Raw genomic sequence first — 15,425 nt, forward strand, 5'->3', positions numbered from 1 at the left:
TTATTAGCATAACCATAGCGCAATCTAACGTTTCTAATAGAGAAGGAATTTGAGGCTTTTACATATCAACAACGTCTTTTTAACGTTTTGTTACCCCCATTTAAGATGGAGATGCAACCTAGGTGTGCGCAGGAAAGAAAACCTCAGGCATGAGAATAATTAGCATAGCCATTGTGCGATCTACCATTTCTAATAGAGAAGGTAATCGAGAGTTTTACATATCAACAAGTCTATTTAACCTTTTGTTACACCCACTTGAGATGGAGACACACCTTAGGTGTGCGCAGGTCTTGTTTAGACCAACTTAGTTAAAATATATTGATTGTTAACTAATTTTTACCTCAGACTTTAAATGTAAGTAATTTTATCTTTATGAGAATTATGTTGAAAACCTTTTCCATTTAACTTTGCCTAGTAAGAATTTAGCCTTAAAGTTACATTTTTACCTTAAAGTTATTGTTTACCAAACTTTAAACATAAACATAAACATGGTAATTAATACACAAGGAGAGAAACCTTTGTTATGAAGACATGTCATTTCAAACACGAATTTAGATATGTACTGTCTTAGTTGTTGGGGGGGTCACCATCTGGAGGTGGCCTCCCACGCAGGGGTCACCATCTGGAGGTAGCCTCTTGCGCAGCTCCACTGTTAGGGATTTTAGGTTGTGATCTCTGGATGAATCTCTGCATACTCCAGCTGTCTGCCTTCAGACCAAAGCTGAGGATCTCGTCCAGGATGGTCAGTTTTGGCAGGGAGCCTGAAGAGTCCGGGAGGTCCGGGATCTGTATAGAATTCATAGCCCGAGGGCGGGCGGGCCAGCCTTGTAGAAGGCGGGGGCCGAGGTGCCCAGGGGTGGCGGCCATGATAGGCCACCGTGGCCCTGCCCCATGGCCTTGTCATATCTGCTGCCCTGCTCACGGTGGCCAAGCAGCATGGAGGGATCCCGCGTCTAGTGCCCTGTGCCACGCAATGGAGAGCTGGCTCCTGTGGGCTGGCCTGCGTGCTGGCATTGGGCTCCTGTGTGCTAGCATTGGGCTCCTGTGTGCCGGTGTCAGCCTCTTGCGGGCTGCGGGGCTGCGGGCGCAGTGCACGGGGTTGTCCGGGTGCAGCCAGCTGGTTGGCTGCTCCACCAGGTGGAAACGGCAGCTCTGCACCTCGCCTCTCGCCCACTGGCTCTTCCCGACTCCTCTGGCTGTTCTGAGTGCACCTGAGTGAGTGGAAACCAGAGTGGTCCAGAGATAAATGTTCCAGAAACAGCAAAACAGTATCGTGAAGAAAGAGCAGAGGCCTTTGGAGATCTCTTCACAAGCAGAAGAGAAGGCCATAGTACATAGGTAGCCAAATTGTCTTCACTTATCTGAGAGATGGGCGGGTCAGTCAGGTCCATGTGGGCTCCATTTGTTGTTTAAATTCGGAGGCTCCAGCGTGTTGGGTTAGCTTCACGGGCGGGTAACAGAAACTCAAGGACACACGGCTGGGCAGGGAAGCTGTATTTCTTTATTCAGGAACAACGATTCATAAAGTAAACCAAACTAATCACCAAACAGAACTCTGCTGCCTCTTTCCCCCGCAGTGGCGCTAAGCACTCTCCAACTCTTCCACTCTCTCACTCTCCAACTGTAGAACTCTCCAACTCTCTCGGGGATCCTTGGAGCGGGGACAAGCGGGCCCGTGAAACTAGCAGGACTGAACCAATTTTCTTGACGGGGGAGAGCTATAACAACCCAATGTAAAGCATAGAACACATGGAGGAACTTCTTATAGCTTAATGCCTTACCATATGAGCAGATGTTTCTTCATGTGAAGGCTTTGACATAGTTGTAGTCAATTACTTGTGAGAAAAAAACTTTTGACAAGTTAGAAGCTTACTATAATTGATAATTCAATGATTATAATTGGTTTAAGTATCTTTATAATTTTGTTTAAAGGTCATCTAATGTGACCTCCTATAGCAGTCTCTACAGCAGGATCTTCAGACCAATTTTAGTTAAAATATATATTTTGATTTTACATATATTTAAAATGTTTATTTATTCCATTTTGTTGCCCTTGCTGTAGTTATTATTGTTGTTGATGTTGTTGTTGGATAGGACAGAGAGAAATGGAGAGAGATGTGGAAGACAGAGGGGGGAGAGAAAGACAGACACCTGCAGACCTGCTTCACCGCCTGTGAAGCGACTCCCCTGCAGGTGGGGAGCCGGGGCTTGAACCGGGATCCTTACTCCAGTCCTTGCACTTTGCATCACCTGTGCTTAACCCACTGCGCTACCACCCCAATTCCCTAGTTAAAATATATATTTTGATTTTAAAACTATTTTTACTTTGGTCTATAAACAGACTCAGGTTACATAGAGGGTTAACACATGTTAGTGACAATGATTTTAACATTTATAGTGTCATATTTATGCCAGATCTGTTGTGGGTTAATTTCCACAAGATTAGCTTACAGGGCACTTTAGAGGGCCGTCCAAAAGTGTCCTGTATAAAGAATTTGTATTTTAATTTTGGGGATGTATTGTCACGTTAAATATTTAGACTTTTGTCTTAAAGAGTCAGTTACTTCTAGCAAATTAGTTTTACCTTGCCTGGTAAGAATGTAGTTTCGAGGTTGCACTTTTAACAGTTAATGTTTACCAAGCTTAAAACATACCTATAAGCATTTAGTTATAACACACAGGAGGAGAAAAACTTTTCTTATGAAAACATATCATTTTAAAAACGAATTTAGATCTGTCTTTACTCACACAGTTTAAGACTAAGCACTTTACATTTATACCAAGACTTATATATAAAAAATCAAAAGAGGAAAAAACAAATTTTCTGGATGTCTCCCGAAACCTTGGCTGTGTCCAGCATTTTTGTATCAAGTCAATTAAGTTTCAGAGTACTCTGAGCAAAATGGGTCATACAAAAATTTTTGGTCATTTAACACACTCACAAAACACAACTGGCCAGTCATAGCATAAGATATTCGGAGAAGGGATACGAGAGAGGGCTCTGTGAACCAGATTTTTCAGATTCTGCCATGTCGTATTATGGGTCCTGGGGTTCATCCTGCATGTAGTCCTCTTGCAGTATGTCTTGTTCCTCAGGGATAGCAGCTCCATTGTGTGGATATTGGTGGACAGGAACCCAGACAGGTTTGGAGTAATTCTGTGGGAAAACGCATGTGAAACCTCACCCCACCATCAATAGGGGGTCAGGCCCTTTCCAAATTTTAGCTAGTGGGTCTTTCCATTTGACCTTAATAGCTGGGAGGGTGGATGGTGTTTGCCAATGAAGAATAATAGGAGGTAGGTTTTTGTAAATATTAAAGAGATTTAATGTCATTAAGGGTTTTGCTAGCTGTATATCAGGGGGTACATTCCCCCGTTATCTTTATTTAATTGATCCTTAAGGGTTTGATGGGCCCTCTCAACAATGCCTTGTCCCTGTGGATTATAGGGAATGCCTGTGGTATGAGTAATGTTCCAGAGGAAACAAAAATCTTTAAATTGTTTGCTGGTAAATGTAGGCTCATTGTCAGTTTTCAGTTGAAGACGTAAGCCCACTATAGCAAAACAGGAGAGCAAAAGGCTTATAAGCTTTTTTGAACTTTCTCCTGTCTGAGCTGTCACCCACATAAATTTAGAAAAGGTATCAATTGAGACGAACACATATTTTTGTTTGCCAAAGCTGGGTATGTGGGTGACATCAATTTGCCAAAGAGTGTTGGGTTTTAAGCCTCTGGGGTTAACCTCAAGAGTTTGAATTGCAGGTGTTTTTATGAGACTTGCACAGGAAGAACATGTAGCAAGAATGTGTGGAGGGAGCCCGCGCCCAGTTCCCTGCATCCCGCGGCAGCAAGCAGGCTCTGGCGGGCAGGTGGCAGGTGGAAACCAAAGTGTGGCCCAGAAAGAAATGTTCTAGAGACAGAGAAACTGTCTCATGAAGAAAGGGTAGAGGCTTTTGGAAACCTCTCCATGAGTAGAAAGGCAGGCCATGGCAGCTTTACTTATCTGGTCTTCTTTGGTCTGCTGCATGTGTGTGGAGCTGAGTTTCTTGTCCCTGTTCGGGTGCCATTTTGCTGGATTTGCTTTGCAGGCGGGAGAGAGAGATGACCAGGGACTCATGGCTGAGGTGGGAAGCAATATCCTTTATTGACGAGCTGGGATGTGGCTCAACAATCTAATCTCTTCTAATCACAACACAACTCTGTCTTGCATGTCTCCTGATGCGGAAGAATCAGGAACAAGGAAATATATAGGATAGGGGGTGGGGAGAAGGAAAAAGCACGAACCAGTGAGGACTAAACCAAATGTCCCAGAGGCAGGGGAGCGAGGGCCAAACCAATATCCTGGAGGCAGGGGAGTGCACAGCCAACAGTGGACATGCAAACAGAACACATCGCAAGCAACACAAAGCGAACCCAATGTGATGATGAAAACAGAAGACTTCACAAGCAGAATCCAGAAGCATACCAACAGTGAGGGGCTGGAACTTAGGGTGAAGTGGTTGCTTCTCAGATGTGTTCAGTGTGGGTGCAATTCTGAGGTTTGCTGCAGCCTAAGGGGGAAGGGGGAGCATCTGTACCGTTCTGAAGGTCTGTCATGCAGTTTTCTCAATGAATTGATGGAAAAGTATGATATCCATGTAAATTGAACCTTCCTGAAAAACATATACATGCCAGGACATGAGAGATAGATAGATAAATACAGAGAGAGAGAATAGAGGAAAAAGTGAAAAGACTTACCTTTTGATGGTCACATGGTAAAAGTAGAAAAAGAGCAAGTCCCCAAAGCCTAAGCCTTTAAAAGCCAAAGCCCCACCTACAGCTTACCCACTTCTATTTTCTTGGTGGAACCTTCTCCATCACCAGGACATCACATCCAGACTGTGGGAGGGAAGAACCAGTTTAATCCAGATCTCCCACAGCCCATGTTTCCCGATGCCAACAGCCTCACTACTCTGTGTTCTCAGTGACAGTTTCTGAGACTTGGGACCCAGATGATCTTCCAGAACCTTATGATCATCAGGCTTTGGCAACCACCCTCATGGCTCAGTGCAGGACTGTCCCATGGTGGGACCCCAGGGGCCACCAGGGTCAGGGAAGCAAAGGCATCCTGGGGAGAGTCCATCCAAAGTCCCTGGGTGATCAGAGCCCTGAGGTGCAGGGCAACTGCACAGTCCCTGGCATCTGTCCTCCCACAGGCCTCCTCCCAGTTGCATCCTGGGCTCTTAATGGGCTGGTAAGTCAGCTTGGAAAAGCAGGATCCTGAGTACCACCAGGACCAAGGCAGCTATGGCCATGTAGACCCCGTTCTCCACTGTGTGGTCTGAGGGACTGGGAGTGTGGGCAAAGTCACAGGAGTCAGAGAAGGAGCTCCCTGGAGTCTGGGCCCAACCCAGGACACCCACCCTGTGCAGGTGTTTCTGCTGAGGCCTGGGCACAGCTGAAGGCTGCTGCTCTCTCTCCCCTCAGAGTCTGACTTGTCTGTGTGGCTTCAAGGAAGCAGCTTCTCTTGAGCATGGCAAGGAAAGTGCTTTTTCTGTTCTTCCCTCAGCTCCACAAGCCCTGAGCCCACCCAGCACCTCTCAGTGCCTGAGGCCAGTGCCCTAGAGTTCCTCTCTTTCTCCTGAGGTCAAGATGGCCTGGGGGTCCTGCTGACCCACCAGTAAGGAGCAGGAGCACTGAATGGTGGCACCCTTCCCCTCCTGTGCCCCGGGCAGCTCCTTGTCTAAGGCTGAGGTTGATGCAAGCCCAGGTCCCTGTACCCTGTTCCACCTCACCAGCCCCTTAGAAACAGCAAGTGTTGCCAAACTGCAGCCCTGAGGTAATTCTGGGAGTGAGGTGAACCTGAGTCCCAATAACTCAGTAGCTCTACTCCTGTGCCTCCCTCCTGGCTCAGGCACAACAGCTGTCCCTGGATGAGGCCTGGCTGCCCACAGGGAGCAACTGAGGCAGGAGGCCTGGGCCCAAGGCCTCGGTATCAGCACCATGGCCAGCGGCCAGCCTGCCCTGCCCTCCGCTCCCTTCACAGAGCCCCTCCTGTGAGGAGTGTCCTCCCCAAGGCCCCAGAGCATCAGGACCTACAGAGCCTGAGGCCTAGCCCCCTAAACTCCTCCTGCACCTGCTGTGGGTTTGGAAAGGGATTAGGGGAGGGGGAGCTGGGGGACTACTTTTGCTGAGATACCCCTGTTGACCTGCAGACATGCCCTCTGTCCATGGGCTGAGGGACAGAACAGGGGAGGCTGAGGGCTGTCCCTGCCCATCCCCTTGAGCCACCAGCCCTCAGTGCTCACTGTCCCCCTGATCTGAATCTGGGATGGGGAGCAAGCTGGGGGACCCTTCATCTCCATCCTCCATGGGGTGGGGCCCTGGGGCTGGTCTCTGCAGTCTCCCTCCTGACACCCTAGCACTGAGCACTGGGCAGGGCAGTGTCTGAGGGTCTTCACCCCCATGGTGCAGGGGCATGGTCCAGGGACCATCACCTGAGACCAGGAGCTGCAGGGAGGCACTGGGGATGGACAGCAGTGGGGGCAATGGCTGAGGGAGCTGTAGCACTTGTAGCTGTACCCCTGTTCCTGGGTCATGGCACTGAAGGGGAAGTTGGCCTGAGAGGAGGCAGCCTGCCGGGCTAGCGTGGGGGTGCTTCTTCCCTGGCAGCATGCTCTCTGGGTTAGAGAGAACGCGACCAGACTCAGCCTGGGCTGCTACTCACTCAGTGACAAGGGAGGTAGATGGCTCAGGAACACGTGGCAGTGTGGTAATGCAAAAGCATCTATTGATCAGAGAGCTAATGCTTTTTATAGGATAAAACCGGAAGTGGAAAGTCAGAAATTGAAATGGCTAGAAAAGGGGGTGGAGAAAGACAAAAGCACGCTGGGAAAGTAGAAACTTTTTTAGCAACTGTTGGGAAGGTGGGATTAATGTTACCCTGCAGGCAGGGTGGGTCTCGAGGTAGAAAGAAGATAGATCAATGGGATGGGTGGGGATTTTTCAGGCAAAACAATGATTATGTAAATAGGCCATAGAATCAGCAATGCAGGATGGAGCAGGGGGAGGCTGGCTTAATGCCCGACATCAAGTCCCACAGATGCAAGAGCTGTGGGGACCTCTCCTTGGATAGCTGGAAGGTGTCAGCGGGGATGTCAGAGTGGCACTGCAGGGTCACATCCCCTATCCAGGGGACTGGGGTACTGGCAGGGCTGTGGCCACCATCCCCCAGGGACTCTGCTGTGATCCTCCCAGCCCCAGGGAGGCCAGGCTGTCTACCCTGAGACATTGTTACCGGCCTCCATGGGAGCTGTTTATGGGGCCCAAGGGGAAGTCAGGGCTGCACCACCCATCCAGCCACTGGGGCCCTGAGACCCCTCACTGTGGCCAGGGCAAATGTGTCAAAGCTGGCCCAGGAGCAACACTGCAGGGTCAGGCCATCCCCAAACAGCACCAGTTGGCCTGTGTGGGCCACCAGGTAGGGCACCTGGAACGCACCTGGGCACAGACAGACACACAGACGCCTCAGGCACTAGGGGCTTGGGTTCCTCACTGCTCCCCCAAATTTCTCTGCAGCTCTGACCCCAGGAGGTCACCCCCAACTATCTCTAGGCCCACTGGATGCATGGTTGAAGATCACCCCACCATCCCTGGACATACTGACACGTGGTTTGGGGCAATGCGAGGGACAGGGCAAGCAGGGACCCTCACTTGTGGCCTTCACAGGCAGCGGGTCGCTGGGCTCTGACCATTGCTGGGGGTAGGAGCTGGAGGAGCCTTAGCACCTGTAGGTGCCCCCATGGGAGGCGTTCATGGGGCCCACAGGGAAGAGGACCTGTGGTCTCTCAGGGGAGGGTCGCTGTTCCATGTGGAGGGGTGGGTCAGCGCCCCCCTCCTTCAGAAGGTGGAAAGTGCCTGATGCTGTCTCTGAGCTGCAGGAGAGGGTCACCCTCCCTCCTGCCTCCACCACAGGACTCGGGTGGGCTGAGAGGGAGGGTGGGGGGAGCACTCCTGAGGGAGAAGAGGAGCTGTGTTAGGGGGCCATCACCCCAACACCCCAGGCTGCACTGTGGGCTGAGGCCCCTGAGGCCACACTCTGCCCCACTCCTGTGAGGAGGAGCCCCCGTGGGGAGGGTCCTGGTCCCCTTTCACCTATCACCACCAAGGCCAGAGGAAGAGCTGGGGCTGAGGGGTCCACACTGGTACAGCCCCCCATAATGTGAGACTACAGACTCAAAGATGAACCCGGTCTTGTCTGAGGATTCCTGCAGGACGTCACTCTCCCAGTCCAGAGAGACGTTCCCTTTATACAGACAGAGGCCACCAGCCTGCAGGGACCCCTCACACCACAGGGTCACCCGGCTCCCCTTGGGGATCATGGCGCCTGACTCTGCCCTGGTGGAGAGTTTGGGGAGGGTCCCTGGGGAGGAGTCAGAACTGAGAGTCAGGGCTGCCTCTGCCTCAGTTTCCCCAGCTGTCCTCTGGCTCCTCCCACATAGGGAACCTCCCCCCACCCACTGTGCCCACTTTCTGGGGACCCTGGGCTGAGGCTGAGGAGTGGGGGACTCACTTGCCTGGATGGTCCCAGGAGCCCCTACAAAGCCCTGGAAGAGAGTCCCTGTGAGACCCTCCTCACACACAGCAGCTCCACGCCTGGTCTGGGCCCTGAACCTGGGCCCCCTCTGGGCTGAGCACACCCTCTCCCAGAAGGCCTGCCCCTACTGAGCCCTGTCCCATAAGCTCATCCCCTCACCCATGGATCCTGCCATAGGCAGTGTTCCGCCCCCCCCCCCCCCCAGAAGCTGCTGCCTGCAGGCTCAGATCTGCAAACTAGGCTCCAAGGTCACTGTGCTGTCAGCTCAGATCCCTGTGGTCTGGGCACCCAGGGGAGCCAGGCAGAGAGGGAAGGAAGCAGAGCCCAGAGTGTGGGCTTTCTCCCCACCACGCCCGCATGGACTTCTCTGTTTGGGCATCTGACTCATCCTCCGTCTGTGAGCAGCCCGGGCCCTCCTGCCCCTCAGGCCCCATCTCCAGGCAGTGCTCCCCCTCCTGTGCCCCTCTGCCATCTCTGTAGGGAGAGTGAGGGGCTGAGATTTAGGGTGAAGTGGCTGATTCTCAGACAAAGGCAGATGTGGGTGCAAATCTGAGGTGTGCTGCAGCCTCAGTTCAGGGCAGAAGGAAGGCAGACATCACATCCAGACTGCGGGAGGGAAGAACCAGTTTAATCCAGATCTCCCACAGCCCATGTTTCCCGATGCCAACAGCCTCACTACTCTGTGTTCTCAGTGACAGTTCCAGGGACTTGGAACCCAGATGATCTTCCAGAACCTTCTGAACATGAGGCTTCTGCAACCACCCTCATGCCTCAGAGCAGGACTGTCCCATGGTGGGGTCCCAGAGGCCACCAGGGTCAGGGAAGCAAAGGCATCCTGGGGAGAGTCCATCCAAAGTCCCTGGGTGGTCAGAGCCCTGAGGTGCAGGGCAAGTGCACAGTCCCCGGTGTCTGTTCTCCCTCAGGCCTCCTTGTCAGCTGCATCCTGGGCTCTTCATGGCTGGTGAATCGGGCTTGGAACAGCAGGACCCCGAGTACCACCAGGACCAAGGCAGCCATGGCCATGCGGACGGCATTCTCTACAGTGTGGTCTGATGGGGCTGGAGGTGTTGGCGAGGTCACAGGGGTCAGAACAGCAGCTCCCCGGAGCTTGAGCCCACCCGGGATACCCACCCTGCACAGGTGTTTCTACTGAGGCCTGGGCCCAGCTGAGGGCTACTGCTCTCTCTCCTCTCGGGACATAAGACATGGTCCTCACCTGAGACCAGGAGCTGCAGGGGGGCACTGGGGAGGGACAGCAGGTGGGGGGCACTGCTGAGGGAGCTGTAGCACCTGTAGCTGCCCCCCTGTTCCTGGGTCATGGCACTGAAGGTGAAGTTGGCCTGATAGGGTGAAGCTTTGTACAATAACCACTGGAACTGAGGGGGAGCAGAGGACCCCTCCTTGGACAACCAGAAGATCTCAGCAGGGATGTCAGAGTGGCACTGCAGGGTCACATTCCCTCTCCAGGGCACCTGGGCTCCCAGCAGGGCTGACAGGGTGGGCCTGCTGTATGTGCCTGTAGGAGGTTTGCGGGGGTCACAGCAGCCCCACCCCAGAGACCCTGGCTCGGGGCCCCATTCTCCAGGGACCCTGTCGCTGTCCTCATAGCCCCTCTGTGGTTTCTCCTCTCTGCGCCCTACCCTCTGCCTCCTCCCAGCACCATTCCCTGTACCATCACCCAGGGATGGGGAGGCCTAGCCCTTTGGGGGGCTCCTCACCCACCACCAGGAGGTCCAGGTAGTTGCTGGGGGCCGACCATATGTGGGATCGGCTGTGTCCACCGAAACACCAGTACCGGCCCCCATGGGAGCTGTTCATGGGGCCCAGAAGGAAGTCAGGGATATGCTGCCCATCCAGCCTCTGTGGGCCCTGAGGCCCCTCTTCCCTGGCCAGGGCAAATCTGTCAAAGCCAGCATGGGAGTGACATTGCAGGGTCAGGCTGTCCCCAGTCAGCACCAGCTGGCCTGGCTGGGCCACAAGAAAGGGTGCCTGGAACACACCTAGGGACAGACAGACACACAGACACTCACCTCATGCCCAAGAGGCTTGGGATCCTCACTGCTCCTTCAGGTTCATCTTGGCCTCTGACCCTAGGAGGTTATCCCCAACTATCCCCAGGGCCCACTGGTCACATGGTTTACGGAGTCATCCCACCACCCCCAGGACCCACTTAGTGCAGAGTTTAGGGCACCTGGAGGGACAGGACAAGCAGGGCCCCTCACCTGTAACCTCGAGATTCAGGGGGTTGCTGGGCTCTGACCACTGCTGGGGGTAGGAGCTGGAGGAGCCGTAGCACCTGTAGGTGCCCCCGTGGGAGGCGTTCATGGGGCCCACGTGAAAGAGGACCTGGGGTCTCCCAGGGAAGGGTCGCTGTTCCATGTGGAGGGGCAGGTCAGCGCCCCCTTCCTTCAGAAGGTGGAAAGTGCCCCTTGCTGTCTCTGAGCTGCAGGAGAGGGTCACCCTCCCTCCTGCCTCCACCACAGGGCTCGGGTGGGCTGAGAGAGAGGGTGGGGGGAACACTCCTGAGGGAGAAGAGGAGCTGTGTTAGGGGGCCATCACCCCAACACCCCAGGCTGCACTGTGGGCTGAGGCCCCTGAGCCAAAACTCTGGTCCCCCTTCCATGAGAAGGAGTCCCTGTGGGGAGGGTCCCATGTTCCCTCTCACCTGTCACCACCAGGGCCAGGGGCTCACTGCGCTCTGAGGAGGAGGTGGGGCTGAGGGGGCCACACTGGTACAGCCCCTCATAATGTGAGGCTACAGGCTCAAAGACGAACCCGGTCTTGTTTGAGGATTCCTGCAGGACGTCACTCTCCCAGTCCACAGAGACGTCCCCTTTATACAGACGGAAGCCACCAGCATGCAGGGACCCCTCACACCACAGGGTCACCCGGCTCCCCTTGGGGACCATAGCACCTGGCTCTGCCGAGATGTTGGGTTTGGGGAGGGTCCCTGTGACAGAGTCAGAGCTGAGAGTCAGGGCTGCCTCTGCCTCAGTTTCCCTGATGTTCCCTGGCTCCTCCCACACAGGGCACCTCCTAACACCCACTGTTCCCACATCCCGTGAACACTGGGCTGAGGCTGATGATTGAGGGCACTCACCTGCCTGGACCTGGTCCCACAGCCCCCTACACAGCCCTGGAATAGAGTTCCTGTGAGACACTCACCCACCCACCCATCACACACAGCAACTCCAGGCCTGGTCTGGGCCCTGAGCCTGGGGTCCCCTCTGGTCTGAGCACACCCCCTCCCAGAAGGCCTGTCCCCACTGAGTCCTGGGTCCCTCAGGACAGGATCTGGGAGGGAGGCCACCCCTCCTCTGTCCTCAAGCTCACCCAGGCAGAGAAGGGCAGTGAGGGTCCAACTGGGCCTGCCTCCCATGGTCCTCAGGGTGCAGAGCTGGGGAATCCCAGGGCAGCCAGGACAGAGCACCCCAGGGTGAAACGTTCTGTGTTCATGTGGAAATCAGGGTTCCTCATTCTTGTCCTCATAGGAAGGGGAAGGGCTTCTTGGGGCCCCAGTCTCTCCCTGGAGGCCCAGACTATGGACAGAGGCTCTGGGTCCTAAAAGTAGACCTGTGTATCACTAGATCCACAGGATCACCCAGCACCTCAGGGATGTCCCAGTGTCCCTGTGAGAGGCCCTTGTCCCTGTCACTGGAACGCAGCTCCCCTGCAGGGAGGGAGCCCCTCTGTCCCAGGAGGCCACGTCTTGGCCCTGCTCCCTCCCGGGGCTCTAGTGCTTCCAGCTGTGTTTCTCTCGGTAAGTCCTGCCGGGTGCATTGAGCTCTGGGATGTGCATGTGTGTGGGTGCTGACCAGATGGGGAGACATCATCACTGGTGTCTTCAAGGTTTATTCAGGCTGATCCTCCTCCTCCTCCTCCTCTCTCTCTCTCTCAACTTCTCTATCTCACTTTCTCTCTTTGCCTTCTAAGATTCCACCACCAAACCTGATCTCATTTAATTGTATAAATCTCATTTAATTGTATCTCATTTAATTGTATTTTTAATAGTGTATTAGAAATTATAGGATTTTAGCCAGTGGACCACAAAAAAGGGGAGCAGGAATAGCTATGCTTATATCTGACATGGTAGACTTTAGAATAAATAAAAATTTAAAAGATATGGATGGACATTACTTAGTGCTCAGAGGATCAGCCAATCAAGAGGACTTAGTGATTATCAACATCTATGCCCCCAAGGAGAGGCCATCTAATTACATCAAACATCTACTCAAAGAGCTACAGCATCATATTATCAGCAAAACAGTCAGAGTAGGGGACTTCAACACCCCACTCTCTCAACTTGACAGATCACCCAGGTAGAAAATCAAGAAAGAAACAAGGGAGCTAAATGAAGAGACAGAGAAACTATCACTATTGGACATTATCAGAGTAAGGATGGTGATTTTACCATTTTCAGCCCATCTTGGATGGAACTTGAAGAAATCACGTGATGTAAGGTAAGTCAGAAACAGGATGAATATGGGATAATCTCATTCACAAGCAGAAGCTGAAAAACAAAATCAGAAAAGAAAACACAGGTAGAACCTGAACTGGAGTTTTTTTTTTTATTTTGCATCAAAATAAGACTCCAGGGTGAGTGGATGTGTGGTGGGAGAGTTCAGGTTCTTGAACAGGATGGAAAAGGACCTATTAGGGGTTGTATTGTGTGGAAAACTGAGAAATGTCATGCATGTTCAAACTATTGTATTTACTGTTGACTGTAAGACATTAATTCCCCAATAAAGAAATGAAAAAAAAAAGAAATTGTAGGACTATGATGTGTATATACCCCCACACCACACCAACCAGCAGAGATCCGTGTCCCACCTCTCCCACCACCCAAAGAAACCGCCAGAACTCTCACAAATTTTATAAACAATGTGGTCACTTCAGTTTTTTTCAAGTTCATGATGATCAGGTCTCTAGATTTCACACTGAGTGAAAACACCTGGTGTTTTTCTTTCATTTCTTTATTTGATTACAAATAGTCTCATTCATTTGTGCCCAAATGTTGGGGCTAAGTGTAAGCTTGATAGAGCTTAGGGAGAACTCCCCCATCCTTGGATGGAGGTCTGAGAAGATACCCTCTTGTCAGTCTCTCTCAACCGAGGTGAGAAAAGGGGAGAAACTGTCTCTCAGACTAAGTTATTCCCTTCTTGACTCTTAAGCCCACAGAAACCTCAATACTTCTCCCCATTAACTGCAGGCCACATGGCCGCCTACTTCAAGATTCACTTACTCAGAGTTCACATCACCTTCTGATCACAGAGGAGAACACACCTTATCACACACTCCTAGCAGTGCCCTTTGATATCCTCAATTTGCATCAAACCTTGCTTATCTTCTCCCTATCTTGCTTTAACGGGTTCAACCGCTATTATTTCCTCAAATGCCTTTGGGTAATTAAATGCCTGCATCGGGAGACTAATTTTCTTGACCTTTATGTATCTGCATCAATTCCTGTCATACCAGCCCTCTACCATAGGGGCAAGCTGACCTTTAAGAAACCTGTAATTTCTGATATATTTGAATAATGTTCTTTGTTTGGTTTTTCTATTTAAACCTTTGCCCACCTGATAATAAACAAGATCTGAGATTTGAGAGCACATCACTTCTCCCTGGTGTCTTTGCTTTGTGTCGTCTCTTGAGTGAGCGAAAAAGAGCCGGCCAGGGGTCCTTCCTGTTGGAGATCACCCCACCAGAAAGCCTACATCTGGCACCGATAGTGTGGGGCTGAATTACCCGACCCCAATAGAAAAAAAATCGGCCCAGGAGGCTTTGTACTTCACCCAGTTGAAAACGTCAGCCAACCGGAAGGGAACGGGACCATGGCTCCAGAAAATCAAAGCACATCAGAAGGTAACCCCAGGGCTCCCATTTTGAGTCCTCTCCCTACCTTTTCATGCTCCAGGGAAGCTCGTGGAGGGGACACAGGGAAGGAACCTCAGCAGATCAGAACCCTGGCTAGGCTCTGAGAAACTGAGTGTCCTTCCCCCATTGAATCTCAATGAGTCTGACCTAATTTTTCCTCCTCTCCCACTTTTGTGGTGTTTGTTCTAGGACTCTTACCTAATTTCTGACTTAAACTGACATGACAAAACTTCCTTCCAAGGAGAAGGAGCAGAGGAATTACCTATACAGTTCTTTAATTGCTGCATTAAAGCAGTGTGCCAAGAAAGCTGCCCTAAGAGGTAGCACTATTCCACAGATTCAGTGGAGGGTGGGACCCCTTCGGTCCCCTGATACAGATCCCCATAAAGGGAGATTGGTCAGACATATAAAGTGGACCTAGGCATAGTCTCTCAACTGCTATTCCCTGCCTAAAAGCACAAAACCCAAAAGATCCGACTTTTTTCTCTGCTCAGGCGCCAGCCAGAGCCCTCAGAACACGTCAAACCAATTCTGAGCAAGATCTTATCTGGCTAGCCACCTATTCTTTAAAGAAATTAATCAAACAAGACATTCCTTCTAACTTAAAGCTATTAATCAGAGAACCAGCACACACTTTTGATAGAAATTTAATGATTTAAAAAAAAATCTAAAATGTACCTTAGCCCAGCAAAGAACTTCCAAAGATTTTTCTCCACTCAGCAGTAAACTAAGCCTGCCTGTTCTGTCTGCGCAGCCAATCACGTCATAGAGCTACTGCTCCAGGGATTGGCGGAGACTTCAGTCAATCATTCCCCTAGCCACGCCCGCTCCTCCTTGCACGGAGTTGCTGTGAGCTAAAAATCCAAACTGCGTTTCAAAGGGAAATTTTTTCCTCTTCACCAAGACTGTCTTATTTAAGTGTAAATCTCTGTGCTAACCTTGTTTTCATTAATGTGTGTTAGCCCCTAAGTAACTAA

General features: G+C 51.7%; 2 protein-coding genes across 2 annotated transcripts in view; both read right to left on the reverse strand.

Moving 5' to 3' along the window:
• Positions 1-15,425, reverse strand: part of LOC103128202 (leukocyte immunoglobulin-like receptor subfamily A member 6) — a 180,698-nt gene that overhangs the window by 151,214 nt on the left and 14,059 nt on the right. The gene's annotated exons all lie outside the window — the stretch shown is intronic.
• LOC103127636 (leukocyte immunoglobulin-like receptor subfamily A member 6) lies at positions 9,115-12,031 on the reverse strand. Its single transcript, XM_060173102.1, has 7 exons — positions 11,908-12,031; positions 11,675-11,710; positions 11,240-11,524; positions 10,797-11,096; positions 10,293-10,574; positions 9,791-10,090; positions 9,115-9,632 (listed from the first exon to the last, which is right to left on the reverse strand). The coding sequence occupies exons 1-7, from the start codon at positions 11,951-11,953 to the stop codon at positions 9,442-9,444; spliced, it is 1,440 nt and encodes a 479-aa protein (XP_060029085.1). The 5' UTR covers positions 11,954-12,031; the 3' UTR covers positions 9,115-9,441.

Source organism: Erinaceus europaeus, chromosome 2, assembly GCF_950295315.1.
Source record: "Erinaceus europaeus chromosome 2, mEriEur2.1, whole genome shotgun sequence".
NCBI classification, from domain to species: Eukaryota; Metazoa; Chordata; class Mammalia; order Eulipotyphla; family Erinaceidae; genus Erinaceus; species Erinaceus europaeus.